The sequence below is a fragment of the Mytilus californianus genome, unplaced genomic scaffold (assembly GCF_021869535.1).
Source record: "Mytilus californianus isolate M0D057914Y unplaced genomic scaffold, xbMytCali1.0.p SCAF_3, whole genome shotgun sequence".
Taxonomy (NCBI): Eukaryota; Metazoa; Mollusca; class Bivalvia; order Mytilida; family Mytilidae; genus Mytilus; species Mytilus californianus.
In genome coordinates, this window is record NW_026262679.1 from 2,192,331 (window position 1) to 2,206,882 (window position 14,552).

At 31.2% G+C, this 14,552-nt stretch overlaps 2 protein-coding genes across 3 annotated transcripts in view; one reads left to right on the forward strand and one right to left on the reverse strand.

The window, feature by feature from the left end:
- LOC127733820 (toll-like receptor 4) overlaps positions 1–14,552 on the reverse strand; it is a 155,586-nt gene that overhangs the window by 136,992 nt on the left and 4,042 nt on the right. The window lies entirely within an intron of this gene.
- Positions 2,794–14,552, forward strand: part of LOC127733826 (complement C1q-like protein 3) — a 76,651-nt gene continuing 64,892 nt past the window's right edge. Inside the window, exons 1-3 of one of the 2 annotated variants that reach the window (XM_052243223.1) lie at positions 2,794–3,002; positions 4,292–4,375; positions 5,131–5,660. In XM_052243223.1, coding sequence (XP_052099183.1) covers positions 2,930–3,002; positions 4,292–4,375; positions 5,131–5,531 — 558 coding nt within the window. In that variant the 5' untranslated portion in view covers positions 2,794–2,929 and the 3' untranslated portion in view covers positions 5,532–5,660. Of the gene's footprint in view, positions 3,003–4,291; positions 4,376–5,130; positions 5,661–14,552 lie in introns of those variants that run through there. The other variant, XM_052243225.1, reaches the window with a different exon arrangement.

Sequence of the window (14,552 nt, forward strand, 5' to 3'; positions counted from 1 at the left end):
CTCTCTGCGACAATCAATGATTTCGGGTTTAAATGGTCCTTCAATAACTTTACAATATCGTCATACGATTTAGTTGCGGGTTTATTTGGTAAAGTAAAATTTCTTAGAAGTCCTAAGGTTTTCCCTCCTAACAATGTCAATAAAGCTGGAACCTTCTTTTCATTTTCAAGTGCGTTCACTGCAAAATATTGTTCCAGTCTTTCAACGTACGAACTCCACGTTTCCGTGCTATCATCAAACGGCTCTATTTTCCCTATATATCCTGCCATTGTCTAATTAACCAAGGTAATTTCACAGAAATTTTTTTTTTCGGAAATGTCCTTTGAATTAAAGACGATAAATGGCCATCCTCGTCGCCAAAATGTTGTGTATTTATAACTGCATTTTGGGTTCTTGTATATATAACACAACTACTAAATAAACTTGACTGCTTCTATAACTACATTTTATTAAACTATTTCATAGATACATACATACAAAAGTACGACAGATAGAAACCAGATGAGATTTAATTGCCTTAATTTGTACAATGTCAGACTCTCTGCTGTAGGTTAAAACTGCGTAATATTTATAATCCGGTAATTTATAAAAGAAGATAAAATAATCACAAAAAATGTCAAAACACCATAGATATGAAAAACAAAGGAGTTGGTTCACTAACTCATAATTTTGTCCCTAAAAATCTGATTTTTATTCAAAACGAAAATGTGTTGAAAATTTGAGGAAAACAAAGGGCCGATCGGGCCGATGGTTAATGATGATAAAAAAAAACATTAATTTCAGCTATGAGAGCATACTATAATGACGTTATGTCAATATTCTTTCATTCTCTTTTCATTTTTCATTATTTCATGACGTCATTTAACAATTTCTATGACGTTAGGATGATGTCATGTAAATCAGTGTAGTATGAATTCCATAATTATGTCTATCATATTTGACTTTTGTTTATTATGAAGCACGTTAATCAAGCTGTTTTTGTTTATTTTTTTTTGAGAGGGGGGGGGGGGGGGGGGGTTGATGGTGGGTGTCTGTTGTCTGAAATGTTTCACATTTAGTCATTTTGGGAACCTTTATCATATAACCGTATAACTTACTGGACGATGCAGGTTTTGCTCATTGTTGAAGGCCGTGCGGTGTTTACGGTTTCTTTCCACATATTAAATCATGAGATTAGGTTGAAAAAGTTGAAAATTTCCAAGAAAATGGATGAAAATAGAACCTATTTTAGGCAATATCTATATAAATATGAAGCAGATATACAACCTTTTCTTCGTTTACTTTCAAATATCAGACATTTAACAATACATACACATTAGATTTACTTTGATATTAAAAGTTTTAAAAAAAGCACCTTTACAGGGCCGTTTATTGGGGTTCCTGGCTCTATTCCTTGAAGACCCTGTGAGTTAAAGTAATTGAGAAGTTAGCTCTTACCCTTTGCAATTTAGTATTACAATGCCTTCAACATAAACATATAGCACTGAATAGTATTTTGATTTCAGGGGAATATGTAAAACTTTGACACAATATATTATAACCTCATCTTCCATTTTCAATGTCCCGACCAATTTTAGATTTTGACCCTACGAGTGAAATAAGTCCAGGAAAAATTGGCCTCGTCGCTTTCAAAAACCCCCTCCTCCCCCCTTTTCTAAAAATGGAAGAAAGGGTGCATGCACATGTTTCTCAAACGCCTGTGCTTTTGGCTATTTCTGTTGTTGACCAAAAATCCTGCCAACAATTAAGTTTTGATGCTTTGTTGCTTGAAAAAAACTGGACCAACAAGTTCATGGTTATGAATGATTATTAAAATATCTTTATTGCAATTACGCAAAGTCGAAACCAACAAAACAAACCACCAATTATTCTCAATTAGTCTCAAAACCTAATAAAGACAAAAATCGTAGCAATCATATCACCTATTTTATATTTGATATAAATTAAGTAAGGCGGGAAGTACAATAATGTGCCGAGCATCGTGATAAAATTTTAAAGTAAAGATCATGCATCCTTGTTATTGAGATTGATAAAGGCTTTCCCTTCGTCGATTTAAATACTATTGATCTGATAACCGCTGTGTAAACTTAAGGACCGGGAGTTTTCTTATCAGTTAAGTAGTAACCTCCCTTGTTAATGTGATGGTGTAATCAATCCATATATTTTTGTCATCTTTATATTATATTTCATCGTATAATTCAAATTTGTGATTCATTTAATATTCAAAGATATAATTTTATTTTTTTTATCAAAGATAAAAACAGGGAAAATTGAAAGTCTTTGATTCATTAATCACCTTAGTTCAATTCATAAGTCAGGCGGTATTTTTAGTCTACATTAAGTTGAAAGAACATCGGGGTAATTACAGGGATGAAAACAAACTACGTTGGAATTATATAATATCGATGGCTTTGAAACAAGAAAGGAAAACATTGTATAATATAAAACGAGATATAATTGGAACAAAATACAAAAATTCTTGTTTAGTGAAATCAAAAACGAAAAACGAAAACACTTTTGATTTTCATTTTGGTTTTTGAGAAATAAAAAACGAAAAATGAATACACTTTCGTTTTTCGTTTTTTGTTTTTGATATCTCAAAACTAAAAAAGAATGGACGCAAATATACACGGACCAAGAAATACTTGTGAAGTAGGACGGGTGTATCTTTGTCATTTTTGAAATTTCTTGAGAATCATAATATCACAGTAAAACTATGTCTGACACAGTGCAAGAGAACTCTTTTCGCAATATTTAAAACTTGTAAATTCTATTACATTGCGATGTGAAAAATGCTATAATACATGAAATATGCGTGACAAAATGTAATTAATGTATAAGATTACAACAGTTTTACATGGCATACCATATAAAAAGGACAAACGAAGGAACAAAATTCATAAACTAGCGAAATATCGATACAAGGAATATGGTTTCGTCAACTCTTGTATTGTTGTTACTGTGTGCAAACGTTGGAAAAGCATTGGAGAGTTGTAATCCAGGTAAGAATACAAATATGTAAGATATTAAAGTTTAAAGCACTGTTGTTAACAAGATGTAAGTATTGTGCGTTATTTCTGTCTTATGATACACCCGCTATAAGTATTCAATATACAAGAATTTGACGATCGGTGGGTGTGAAATATATGCTCACATAAAGCTTGATACAAAACAACAGTAAGTTCTAATTTTAGTACCAATGAAAAATGCAACGACATTTTTATAGACGAATAAAAGGAATGACAGGCGGACAAACGAACATAGGAAAACCATTCTGACCCTTCCTTCGTTGTGATGATATAACAACTATCGTGTGCCAGAATAAAATGTCCATTCATACATCCAAGGTTGATACTGTGTGTTGATAGAGATGTCAATGTTTGGCCTGCTCGTTCAAATCAATAAACATTGACTGGAATCCCGTATGACTCGGCTTTTCTCCTGGTATATGTTGAAATCAATCACAGACGAAATACATGCAGTGATGGTGATAGATTGTGTTGAAATCGATCACACTAGTACTTGTAAATTGTGTTGGTCCTTGCAAAAGTCTATATTGGTCATACAGCTCTTCATATGATTCGGTTCTTATACGTCCTTTGCTTTCAAATATTCGGCATTAAGCTTTCTTGATGATGGTAAAACCAGAAAAACTCTTCTGGTTAATGAAATTTATGTAACGTCGTTTTCATATTTTTTTCAATTACGATAAAAAAAATCAAACTAGACGAGGGACATAGCTTGATATGGATTAGTTACTTGTAATTGTTTGAGATTGCATGCTTACTCTGGATGTGGACCCGTTTGTTGGCTTGTGTCTCTACTGTTAACACAAATGATGCCTCGCTTGCATATATCGTTATAAAGGGACATAGCTCAATAACAGTAAAAGTCAGTTTTGTGGTAATAAGTATTATGTATAAGTTTCATCCGCTACGGCGGGGGCATTAAACTATTTACAGTTTCATGTTATGAATCCTTGTTATATTAGCACATACTTCATGACATTCTTTTTGTAACAAATCAGTCAAAAAGATAAAAACAAAAATAAAAACAGATGAAACTAATAATTCATAAATCGTCGTATGTAGCATGTCAAAATTGTGTTTGTTCTTGCTAGTATGTTTATATTGTTTGTCTGGTTCGTTTAAGTAAAATTATGTGTCTGCCTATCGTTTGTAAAAAAAATACTTTTGCTGGCGTGTTCATAATCATATTAAGTCGAATATCATTTGTAAAACTGTTCCAAGGCAATAATGTTTGTAAAATGCTTATGTACATTGTACTTTAGGAAAGACAACATGCGTGACAGAGGACCTTCTGCATATGATTATGAGAGCTGTACCTACTATAAATGATTCCAATTCAAAGACTGGTAAGTCAAGCTTAAAGTTAACACAATATTCTGATAGAAAAAGTTAAAAAAAAAAGTTATTTTCTAATGACAAGATCAACAATAAATGTTATCACACATATTTTATTAGGACCATTTTGTTTTATTGGAACTGAGCTGTGGTATAAAATGATTATGTTAGACAAACATTTTAACCATATATAGATTTAGGAAGATGTGGTATGAGTGCCAATGAGACAACTCTCCATCCAAGTTACAATTTATAAAAGTAAACCATTATAGGTCAAGGTACGGCCTTCAACATGGAGCATTGGCTCACACCGAACAGCAAGCTATAAAGGGCCCCAAAAAAATTACTAGTGTAAAACCATTCAAACGGAAAAACCAACGGTCTAATCTATATAAAAACGAGAAACGAGAAACACGTATGAACTACAGAAACAGACGACTACTACTGTAATCAGATTCTTGACTTAGGACAGGTGCAAACATTTGCAGCGGGATTAAACGTTTTAATGGTACCAAACCTTCTCCCTTTTCTGAAACAATAGTATAACCTCACAACATAGAAAAACACACTATAAAATATCTTTGGGTTAAATAAACCATATTAACGTTTTAACTCATTTTCTTAAATTAGTCATTTTCTACTTTTATCAAAATAAATTAACTCAAACAACAGACGTTCCCCCTAAAATAAATCTCAATGAAACCGAATAAAACGAATGTGCATTAATGCAAAAGGATTATGATAGACATTGTTTTTCAATTGTTAGATCTCGAACGAAGACCAACATTTTTTGCATCGTTAAAAGCACCTCAGCAAACTCTGTCTGATATTAAGGATATTGTGAAGTTTGATGACGCAAAGATTAATATTGGAGGTGGATACGACTCTACAACTGGAATATTTACTGCTCCACGAAATGGAATCTACATATTCTCTTGTACTATTGTGAGTGTTGGTGGCGGTGATGTTCAATTCCAGCTTAACAAGAACAACCATTTCTATACAGGAGGGTATGCCACTAGAACGAATTATGGAGGTCAAACGGTGTACTCTATCGTCGAGCTAAGGACAGGAGATAAAGTGTATATTAAACACAGAACTGGTTCATTACAGAAAGTGTCTGGAAATCACCACTCCACATTTTCCGGTTATCTTTTGTCTAAGTAATAACATTTACTGTTCTCAATATAATAGTAACATTTTCAGTACTAAACATACTATTTTAATTTTGAAATAACACGTACCTAATTATTAAAAATTGATCTATTGATTATCGAATAAAAATTTAACAATGGTTCATGGTTTTGAATTTTAATCTTATAGGGGTTGAAATCTTTTCTACCTTTTAGTGGCATGGACCAGAACTGCAGTAATCAAGTAATTTTTTAGTACTGATACAAAAAATGTCTTTACAGGCTTTATAATTAGGCATATTGTGTATGTTGCAGTGTTTTCTTTTGAAATTTGCGATTTGATTACTTTCATACAAGAATTCAAAAGTGTGAGATATACATTCCACGAGTGCCCTGTTTGAACGAAACAGTTTTCTTAATTTTATTGAAATATATGTTATCATTATGAATGTGACTGTTCACTAATGTGTCATAACAAACAAAATCCACTATCTAAAAATTGAAATTAAGGATACCACTTGCTTTTATTTTGGTCATTTCGTCTGATGTTGTGATGTAAAAGTCGAAAACTCAAAATTAATGTAGCAAGAACTTATTCTAACAAATTGAATTTACTTTAGAATACTTTGTTTCATATTCTAAGCATTCCAGAGCCCCTGAAATTACCCCTGGTATTTGGTGGGGTTCTTGTTGATCAATCTTTCTTTTTCTATGTTTTATTTTGTAAAATGTTTGTCTTTTGGTCATTTTTTGTTTTAGCAATGGCATTGTCAGTTCGTTTTCGAAATCTTAGTTTGATTATCCCTTGGTATCTTCCGCCTTTCTTCTAAGAAAACAGAGCTTTTGACACCAAAACAGGAGATTTAAAGTAAAATAATCTGCAATTTTGTTTAAAGAATAATCATAATCAAATTGGTTTCATCCCATACTTCAAACAAGGTTTCAGGACTAAATATTAAAATGTATTAAAAGCCTCTGGTATGACAATAAAGGATAACTCTTTTCTACAGACATTTACATAACTGCAGATAGTGAAATACCAAAAGGGATCATATTAATGATCTTCTATTTAAAAACTATTAAAGATAAACAGGCTTATAGTTTTGTACATCTGACACACAATTCGTCTACAAAAGACTCATCAGTGGAACTCTTTCAAAAACAAAGTTGAAAAGCATTGAAAACCTAAATGTTTGAAAAGTTGTACCCTGATTAAAGACATGATAGTTTCTGTATATTGTAAGAAATTCATATCTCAAGGTACCCATTAAGGTGAGACATTGTATCTTCGACAAAATTTATTAATTAAAGACTTTCTATTGTTGTAAGTGTTTTTTTCAAATAAAGTATGAACATCCTGTGCACAGACATTTTTTAACGACAAACAAATCATGAGGTCTGTGAAACTTTCTGAAATTTGAGTACTCGTTCGGAAAAACATCTACAAAATGAACAAACAAAATTAAACTCATTTTACGTATTGTTGGCCGTTGTCTAATCGACGTAAAACCCTCAACATTATTACCTAGGACTAGACTATAGCCAAGGAATTTTATACCATAATAAATAGCTCATTTATTACGTGTTCTAATTATGTAAACTGGCAATTAGCTTATCAATTAATTGATAAATTCTATAGAAAAAAGATTACTCAAACTGGGAATCGTAAACAAACACATTTTATAATTATCAAAGGGGTGATAATTAGAACTTACAGATGCCTTTAACCATTCTATGAAGGTCGACACAGGGTGCCAAGAACGCATTTGTTCTTACTTAATTTTATCGTATCAACTTTTTCTGGGAAGAGTCGATTTCTCAACTTTGTTACGAAACTAACAGTCCTGTTGATGAAAATATTTTCTCTGACGATACAGAGATGGTGGAATGACTAAGACACGATTAGCTAAAAGTGGAAGCCTTGGAAAGTTGCTCTTGTTCATAGCTTACCTCTTTTCAAAGGAATTTTAAATCACAATTAAACACAAACATTCGAAAAGTATTCTAATTTTGATTAATAGCTAATTTCCTGGGAGGCGCTCTTGATAAAAAAATCTTTAAAAGGCAACATCATTCTAACAGGAAACCGATTACTCGAGTATCATTTTGATATTCGATACTCGGTACTACAGAGCAATACTTGAATACTCAAGAACTTGTGACATCTCTAATAAATATAGAAGGTGTGCAATGTGCAATGTGAAAAATGAAATCCAATCTTTCAAAACTAACTAGATTATTCTTAATTTAAAATTTGATGTGATAGATGCATAAAATTTTAATGTGATAGTGGAAGGGCATCATACATTTAGTCAGTTGTTAAGCTTCAAGAACAGTTTCCCTGTTATTCACGAGAAGCCCCATCAAGAAGTCTGCTTCAGAGAATAAGAAATAGATTTCTGTCAAAGTTGGTCATGTGTCAGATGCTGGTTGTACTATAACACTTTTAACCTTTTTATCTCAATGACAATGTAAACAAATCTTCTGACATCAGACTCGGACTTCTCTTGAACTGAATTTTAATGTGCGTATTGTTATGCGTTTACTTTTCTACATTGGCTAGAGGTATAGGGGGAGGGTTGAGATCTCATAAACATGTTTAACTCCGCCGCATTTTTGCGCCTGTCCCAAGTCAGAAGCCTCTAGCCTTTGTTAGTCTTGTATTATTTTTAATTTTAGTTTCTTGTGTACAATTTGGAGTTTAGTATGGCGTTCATTATCACTGAACTAGTATATATATTTGTTTAGGGGCCAGCTGAAGGACGCCTCCGGGTGCGGGAATTTCTCGCTGCATTGAAGACCTGTTGGTGACCTTCTGCTGTTGTCTGTTCTATGGTCGGGTTGTTGTCTCTTTGACACATCCCCCATTTCCATTCTCAATTTTAAATATGTCTTAAAAGAAAAACATTTTGAGCTGCTAAAGTGTATGTTGTCTAAATGATGTTTATATATCTATTTGTGTGAAGATGTAATCACACATTTACAGCACTCTTCAACATTTTGATGTTAACCAGAATATCACAATGTAAGATCTTTATTACCATCTTTGACAAAAGTGTGCATTCACTGTCAACAATTATGTAACAATAAATATAATAGAAATCTATTGGAAAATATTACATATATTTATTATTCTGTAACTTCCATGTAGGAAATCAATTATTTGTTCTTTTACTCACAAATAAAAGGATATGTTCTAATTTCCTGACTACAACTGCTCTGGATGTCCAAAAGTTACAATAGCATATGTGCTCATTTCTTTAAATAAACTGTACTGACTTTCAAAAATTTGCCTTGGATACAAAGTTAATGCTTTATAAACACTTTATAACAAATTAAAAAAAAAAGATATGCAAGCAAATTAACGATGTTCATTTATCTTGATTTCCAGAAGAATTTTCACTTCATTTCTATATTACTGAATATCAATCCTAAATAAAGTATCTAAAATAAAACATTATATCTAAATCATTAGAACTTCAAACTGTTACCTTCCAATTAGGTTGAACATTTAAACCAGTTAAATTGAGGATAATATGGAGTCCCACTATTACTTCAACCATGCAATGAATGTAAGTTTAAATGTTAACAAATAATATTACAAACAAAAGTATCAAAAATATAAATCATATCTACAAATATATATGTACACTCAGCAGTTATTCCATACTATCATTGCTTAGTAACACGCTTTCTTGTCTACGATTAATTTACACAAAATAGTACTTATATATATTTAACCAACAGTATACAAAAACTTCAATAAATATTGTTAATCAATATGACAGAAACAAATTCAAAAAGCACAAAAAGATAAAAAAGATATAGTCAGACCTAAATAAATGTAAATGTTTTTAATTAAAAAACATACATAACAACATTGTTATAGTCCATCAAAACACCAGCTATGGCCTACTCGCATGTTGGCCAGAAAATAATTAAGAATAATTTGGGTACTTTTATACAAAAAAAACAAGAATTATTCTTTTGTTATAGAAAAATTCTATTTGATAGTTTGATTGGATGGAAAACTATTATTAGATAATTGAGGTTGATAGCAAAAGTTTCAAACCAACCGACATTATTCCGTTGGTTTATTTAGCTACATTCAATTAAATCAAAAATGTATAGATGATAACCCAATAAAAACATTGAAATTAGAATAGTCAGATATATATATTTTTATCTTTGTAAAGATTTACAATTTTATCTATCACCTGTAAGTCCTCCCATATCTATGGTTAAACTATACAATATAAATCGTTTATAAATGCAACCAGGAGATGCCAATATACAATGTTCTGTTAAGAACTATGAGCAAGTTTGACCTTCTAATGGCCTTGTTTTCTGGTGGTTTGCAAACTAATCTGTTAGTGATGTTATTCAACTTGGTCACTTTTTTCATGCTATTGCATTACTGAAGAGAAAATTGGAGGGAAATTTGAAATTGTACCAATCAGAGAACAAGTAAATCAGAAATTGACCATAAAAAACCAGCCAGTTGAGAAATGTTTTTATCAGCTTAAGGTATTTAGAAGTATAGAAGTTCATCTGTATAAAAGTACATGTATATGGATTAACAGGCAAGATCACAAATAAACAATCACATACGTTTACTGACAATAGATATACTCTGTAAAATATATCAAGAAACCCTTAGAAATCCTTCTTTTGCTTTTAGTACAAAAATTGGTGTCAAAAGACATGTGATTGTAATTATTCTGTATACTACTTTAAACATACTACACACTTCAATCACCATTGAAAACACAACCTTAGCTAGAGTTAAACATTCGTTAAGTGCTGTTCTAAGGTCAAACTTGCTAATATTTCTGAACAGAATTTGTTAACATCTAAACAAATCACACGGAAATTTTGTTATCACAGGGTAGGTTTTTTCGTAGAGGATGTTCTCTGGTAACTTGATTCATTTCTTATGGTTTCTCAAATTATTAAAACTTCTGCATTTGCTGTTATACATGTTAAAATGTAGAAATTAATATTTGTTTTATGAAATAAAAGTTCCTCCTTGCATATTCTCATCTTAACAAAGTCTTGACAAAATAGTGTATCAACCCCTTTGTGAAGGTTATAAATTGATTAATTTTCTTGTTGCTAATGAATCAATTCCTAGAATTAAGCTGCATGTATTAAATAAACTGTTAACACAGAGATATGTCTCGTCTTTTTTGTTATTTTGAGAGTAAAATGCAATTGTTGAAATAAATATAGCAATAAGTTACATGTAAGTTGTGCAAAATGTTTAAAGTCAATGAACCATGACTGAAGGTAAAGGGCCAAACAATCTCAATCGAAATGAGATGTGTCAACGCTAATACAACTGCATACTAATATCATTGACCTAGCACTTGTGGCTCCCCATAAACTGACCTAATCACAAACTAATACATGTAAACTAAGCAAGTTTCAAAGTCAATAGACCATGACTGAGGGGGTTGGACCAAATAATCTGCATGGAAATTAGTCCTACCAATGATAATACAACTGCATACCAATATAGTTGACCTAATCAAAAACTAATACATTGTTGACGCCGACCCGCCTCCGCCGCTGTCAGAAACATCATACCTATGTCTCGCTTTTTAACTAGGTAAAGGCTAGACAAAAAATGATATATGTGTATATAATCAAAACGAATCAACATAAATTTATTACTTTTGAAGTACATTTATTATACATTTAGATTTTTTTAGAAAATTAGTTCTTAATAACAAATATCTAATTGCATTTATAGATAAAATTTAAACCACTTATGTAGTACACAAATATAATAAATAATGTTATAATGATACAAGTGACGGTCCTTCATTCTGAAAAATAGATGAGGAGAACTTAAGTTTTAAAGCTGAATGCCTGAGATTAAATCAGAAAATATATTTTACTTGACCCTGGTGGCATATATCAATCATGTTTCTTAATGTCACTTAGCTCTTTATTTTTATAATTGTTTTAAACTTTGACCTCAAGTTGAACAATTAAAAGTTTAACGTGAATTAAACACATGTCCAATGTATGATAAGAAAATGACTAATTATAATGTTCTATGATATTGAATTTTTTTTTTAATTCTTTAAATTCATATGAAACATCAAATTAAAAAAAAGTTGAACATGTTTTTATACTTGAATGGCTAAGTTTTACTCTAAACGAAGTGAACGTAAACTTTTTTTTAACAGAAAATCCTTTATATTATCAAAATCTTCATAACTGTACCGTTATTGAATTATTGATTTCCCAGACACTAATTAGCCGATACTTTCCCGTATGCAGTGACCTTAGCAGTGACCTTAACTACGACACCTCTAGTTATAACTTCGGCCACCGCACAGCGCAAGTGCGAGGGGAAAACCGTGATGAAAGAATGTAAACGCATATGCTCTTGAAAGTAATTAGAAATAACAGATTCATAAAGATAAAATTTGATACAAAAAATCATTTAACAACTGTTAGGGAAAAGTTTAATTAACAAATGGGAACGCATGAAAAATATAAAAACCAATGTCATGGTTCTTTCAATTCACTTATCTGTCACTCCTTCCACTTGCTCTGTTTTTATTGTTTATCAGTGTCACGATTCGGAAAACCTCGGCAACAAACTCGGGAGTTAATAAATATATAAAAATATGCATGCAACACTTAGTTTAGTATATATGCATGCATTGGTTCAATAATTTCGATAACATTAAAAATTCAAGAAACTCGTTTGATATGACTTTAAATCTCAAATGATCACAGCTTCATGTGTTAACGTTGAGGATCTACAACATTACAGTGTATTTCTCAATATTTTACCAAATTGTAAATGTCCAAAGATGGGCAATCATATATAGTATTCTGGATACTAAATTTTGCATAAAAACGAGTCTTTCTGTTTTATTAGGACATTGTACAGTATTAAGTCGTCTTTAAAATACGGTCACCGAAATTATGGTGAAGGACGGCATGAATTCATAACAATAGGTAAAGTACTTTGAACTTGATTTGTGTAATAACTTGATACGATAAAATTTTCGTAAATGTGCTTTTGCTTTGTTATATTTATACATAAAGAAGTCTAGAAAAACGACGAACCAGCAAATTTAATAAGTGTTGGATCGTCTATACTAGGCCATACTTTACAGATAAGAAACAAATTATTAAAGTCCTAAATTTTGTGCAACGATATTGCAATAAATCGTATATACAGATATGTCGGCTCAACAAAAGGCCTTATTCAGTGTCAATGTTTTTTAATTGGTGCAATACAGTAAGCGTTTGTGTGTAAAATTAGCTCGCTCGTACAGGTAACTTTTATGCAATTAATTTAATCTGAAATCCTGCACCCCATAGAACAAAACTAAACTCAATACTATATATGACGTGGCTGCGCACTTATATATCCAAAAATGTCAAAATGTAGTTGCCCGTATAATTACATATATATATATATATATATATATATATATATATATATATATATATATTTAATAACAATTAAGACTTGTATATATAGAATAACTATACATTGTTTTGAAATATAAAAAAAATATATTTGAACAAGGTAAAGAAACAGGTAGAATGCAAGACTCTGCAGAGCATTTCTATCCTAAACTGAGCCGGGTAGGCCACATACCACAATTAATTTCCCTTTTAAATCTTTACAAGTTTGTCAAATTTATTAAAATCGCATCCTGTTATTTTGCCCAATCTTTTGTGTGGGTTAAATGTACAGTACATGTTCAAAAGCTATCGAACATTTAAAAAATAATTGAACTTTTTTTTGGCAGAGAGTATGGTCTGTTTGGCCTATAACAGTAGACTGCATGGTATGAGTTTTGCTCATTGCTAAAGGTTGAATTTGTTGGACGGTAATCTTATTGGCAAATAAACCAGATCTCTTGGCAAGTATGTTGCAATATCTTATAAACTGATTTCACTTAAGGCTAAGTACATGTTGTTTGATCATATTTCGGATTTTTACGAAATTTTAAATGCATTGAACTCATTGAAGCGAATCTGAATATTGACAAAATTGCATATGCAGAATTATCACACTGATTCTAAAGATATAATCAATTCAAAATATTTAGAATAGAACATTAAAATGTATAGAAACGAACATTCATGCTGTTAAAAAAAATGTGATTTTTCAAAATCCGGTTCACATAAATTTTTTTTTAATGATATGTTAATAACTGTACACAGTTCAGTTTTAATGATCACATGATTCGTGTTTGCAGACTTTATCATTAGCGTTTTGGTTTTTTTTGGTGTAGAAAAATAACGATATTGCAGATTAACCACAGGCACATGTGTCTTAAAAAAACTACATGAATATACCTTTATTTTTTTATAAAACTATATAGATTAAATATTACATGTGAGGGTGACGCCAATATAACATTTTGTTCCTCGACGCTTTTTTGTGCTTACACAAAACGTCGCATACTGTAAACCTGTTTGCAATGATGGTCGTGTAATGAGCACTGCTTTAACATTAAATTTGTTCTCATCTGTACATCGGTTTTAATTGCCTGTACATTTTATTTGTTTAAACGAGTAAACTACATGAAGTATTAATGGATATGTTCATTGTATAAAATTGAATTGATCATTTCTCTGTTAACCTCAAGCTCGAGCTCTACAGCACTTAGACGCAATTCATCTTTTCTGTGAGAGGGAGCATATTTGTTTAAAACGATTTTAGGATTCTAAATTCCTTGAGCAATAAAAATGTTTCAGAGAGGAATTAAAAATAATTTGTTTCTATAAAAAATAAAAGAGTAAAATTGAGTTTAAAGTCATATGAAACGAGTTTCTTATAATTTTAATGTTATCAAAATTAGTAAACCAATACATGCATATATACTAAACCAAGTCTTATATAGATATAGGAAGATGTGGTATGAGTGCCAATGAGACAACTCTCCATCCAAGTTACAATTTATAAAAGTAAACCATTATAGGTCAAGGTACGGCCTTCAACACGGAGCATTGGCTCACTTATATGCACGTTTTTAATATAAATTACGAATCTATAACGTATTATCGACAA